Genomic DNA, 3,176 nt, shown 5'->3' with positions numbered 1-3,176 from the left:
CAGCTTTATTTTTATTATCACTTTCTCCATTTTCCTATTGTTGAAAGTTAGGATTAGTATCCCTGTAGTTGAGACCTTCAGATCAGATACACACCGGGAGCTCCAGGGTGCCTCTCTATTGTACATGACTACTGCTCCAGGTTTTATCTGGAAGGAATTTTTTAGTTCTGTAAGCACCAAAAGTAGGAACACACTGTCCACATCTAGCAATCACAACTAAAAATTTCTGAAATGGGCAAGTATGACAGCAGTGTTCTTACGGCACTTCTCCCAGCTTCACCAACCGTTAACTTTTCTGCTTAACTTCCTTATGTCCAGCACTCTGGGCAAGGGGACGAACTGAACACTCATTTACTTTGGGGTATCTTATGACACTGTCTCAGTGAAGATATCTGTGAAGAATTTGGATTGTTATGCAGCAGCCAGGAATGTTAAACTGGAAACCAGAAGTTAGGCTGAGAGAATCTCTTAGAATCATTAACGTTGGAAAAGACGTCTAAGATGATCAAGTCCAACTATCAGAGAGAAACACAAACTTTTACTGAATAAGCCTTCTTGCTGTACATGCCATGGCCAGAGTGACCTGATGGGGCCCATGGGAAGATGTGGCCAAGACCCTGGTGATAGGTGTGAAACACCAGTGCCAAGCACACGAGATGTGGGGAACGGAGTGGGAAGTGGCACTGGGAAAGACCCAGAAACTTGTGCTGGGGGCTGGGGCAAGTGCTGCAGCGGAGGACTGCTCACTGTGATGACCCAGCAATGGACTGTGGCGTCAATGTGGTGTTGGCAGTTATGTCCACAAGTGTAGGTCAAGTGGAAGTGACGCCCAGCAGCTTGGCCAAGTGATGACCTGAGACATCTCCAGGCAACTGATTGTGACCTCACAGCCCCCACTGCCTTACTGTGGGTGCAGCGGCCCTGCCCAGCAGTTCGTGCCTGGACTCCGACCGAGCGTGAGTGCGAGGACTGGAGTGTGAGAAGCGCGAGCTTTGGTGCTGAAACGTGCTCTGGGTGCTGCTAGCGCAGCTCTCAGTTGCTGTCTCAGAGCCATTTGTTCTTTATCCCGACCCTGCTGGGAGCAGACAGACGGGACATCCCAGAGAGGCGCGTGCAGCGGCATAGGTAGGCGGCACAGGGACTGATGGCTGGGGGGGCCATCTTGAGGGACCCTTCCCAGGCTGGTGTGTGACTCATGTTGCTTATCCTCTTCCAGAGTGACACCTGCTGCTGTAGCGTTACTGCTGGGGAGTGCGTTGCCATCTCCCACTCCCTCTAGCCTGCTGCAACTGTTGGAACCATGGAGGCAGAATTAGACACCCGCTGCCCCATATGCCTGGAGAACTGGGACAGCGTGGCGTACACCATGCCGTGCTGCCACCAGTTCTGCTTTCCCTGCATCGAGCAGTGGACTAGGATCAGGCTACAGTGCCCACTTTGCAAACGAGGTGTGCAGTCCATCATCCACACCGTGCAAGCAGACGATGACTTTAAGGAGCTGGTGTTTAGACCAGATGCAGGGGCATCCACTGCCACATGGGACCCCACAGTCAACCAGGAAGTCTGGCCAAGGCCTGAAGTGCCCAGGCGTCTTCTGGGCGGCCTCTCCCCTGACACCTGGGCTACCGTCTTCAGGGACCACCCGGCCCTGCTGCAGCCCCTGTGGTCCTGGCTGCGACGAAAACTGCACCGCATCCTGGGCAACGACGAGATACATGCAAATATATTGGCACAGAGTGTCATCTGGGCCCTGCTCCACATCGGCTTGGAGGAGGAGGTCCTAGTAGAAACTCTGGATTCCGACCTGGAGGGCCGCACGGTGACCTTCGTACAGCAGTTCATCGCTTTCACCGTGCGGAGGTGTGGCAGAGAGGCCCACCGCCGGCTGGGCCTCAACGTCCCTCCTGCTGCTGGGGCAGAGGAGGCCAACTCTGCATCACAGCCCAGAGCTGCCCCAGGAGAGGAAGCTGCTGTCCCCGGCCCAGCACCCTCCAGCAACCCTGCAAGCCCCATCAGGGGCGAAATGCCGGGCGGGACAGCAGAAGAGCTCAGTCGGAGTCCCAGCCGCTCACATTCCAACCGTGTGACTGGCAGTGCAGAGCAGGCCGTGGCTCACGAGGTGCCAGAAGAGCCGGTGGCAGGGCCTTCTGGCACCAGCCCACCTGAGGGGAACCGGCGAGCCCCAAAGAGGAAGGCCAACTCCCAGGCCTCAGAATCTCCAAAGAAGAGGCCACCCAGACGGCAGGAATAGAACAGTGGCAGAGCTGCTGAGACTGGGGACGGCATCTCTTTGTGTTCAGAAATGCTGAAAACATGCAGATCTTCTTATTGCTGACTCAGCCTTTGTTATTTTTATATTATTATTACAAATAATAATTAAAAAAAACAAATAAAAAATGGTTTGGAAAGGATCTTTATGGTATCTAGTTCCAACCCCCTGCTGTAGGCAGGGACACCTCCCTCCCAGACCAGGTTGCTCACAGCCCCATCCAGCCAGAAGATTCAGAGGTCCATCAGCTATACATGTGCATGCACACTCAGAAATAAAACACGTGCGGAGGACATAACTGAGTGAACTCTTAAACTAACGAATGCAAGACAGTTTCCAAAATGATTACAGTACTCTGAATTGTCCATGAAGAAGCTACTCACATCTGTGTGCCGGCAGGAAGCTGCACTCCCACCGCATGGGCCTTTGTAGGCAAGAGCTCCATTTGTGCAGGAGGAGAGACAAAGCATGGCGATTTCCTTCTAGTTCTGCTTTGCTTTTTAGCATTATTCCATTTCTAAGCAGGCAAATTTGAAACATTCTTTACATCATAATCGATTTTAAAATCCGAACAGACTTGATTTTCCAGTTAGCTGTAATTACTGCAAAAGGTTTTCTGCCTCAGAAAACCACCCTGTGGTGGAGGTCTGTAGCTCTTCACAGGCACAATAAGAAGCTCTCAAGCTCCAAAATCAGTGAAACAGATGCAAACATCAGTATTATAAAATGTCTTATTAGAATGGAGAAGAACTGTTTCTGTCCTTTAAAACTCAAGGACAGCCACCCACTCTCCTTCCATTGTGCATTGCAGTTATGTTGTTCTAGTCTGCAGGGGACTTCTGTCAGATGCTTGCAGTATCTGTGTATTCAAGAGGCTGAGTAAGGCGCCTAGGTTAACGGCAGCTGA

At 51.7% G+C, this 3,176-nt stretch overlaps 1 protein-coding gene across 1 annotated transcript; it reads left to right on the top strand.

The window, feature by feature from the left end:
* The first annotated feature begins 15 nt into the window (after nucleotides 1-15).
* On the top strand, nucleotides 16-2,340 carry LOC109364801. The gene is made up of 2 exons (XM_019611407.1): nucleotides 16-1,125; nucleotides 1,217-2,340. Exon 2 carries the CDS (start codon nucleotides 1,301-1,303, stop codon nucleotides 2,249-2,251), a length of 951 nt encoding a protein of 316 aa, XP_019466952.1. The 5' UTR covers nucleotides 16-1,125; nucleotides 1,217-1,300; the 3' UTR covers nucleotides 2,252-2,340.
* The last annotated feature ends 836 nt before the right edge of the window (nucleotides 2,341-3,176 follow it).

Source organism: Meleagris gallopavo, unplaced genomic scaffold (assembly GCF_000146605.3).
Source record: "Meleagris gallopavo isolate NT-WF06-2002-E0010 breed Aviagen turkey brand Nicholas breeding stock unplaced genomic scaffold, Turkey_5.1 ChrUn_random_7180001922921, whole genome shotgun sequence".
In the NCBI taxonomy this organism is placed as follows: Eukaryota; Metazoa; Chordata; class Aves; order Galliformes; family Phasianidae; genus Meleagris; species Meleagris gallopavo.
The sequence above is the reverse complement of the archived record's forward strand: the minus strand, read 5'-3'. Positions and strand labels throughout refer to the sequence as shown.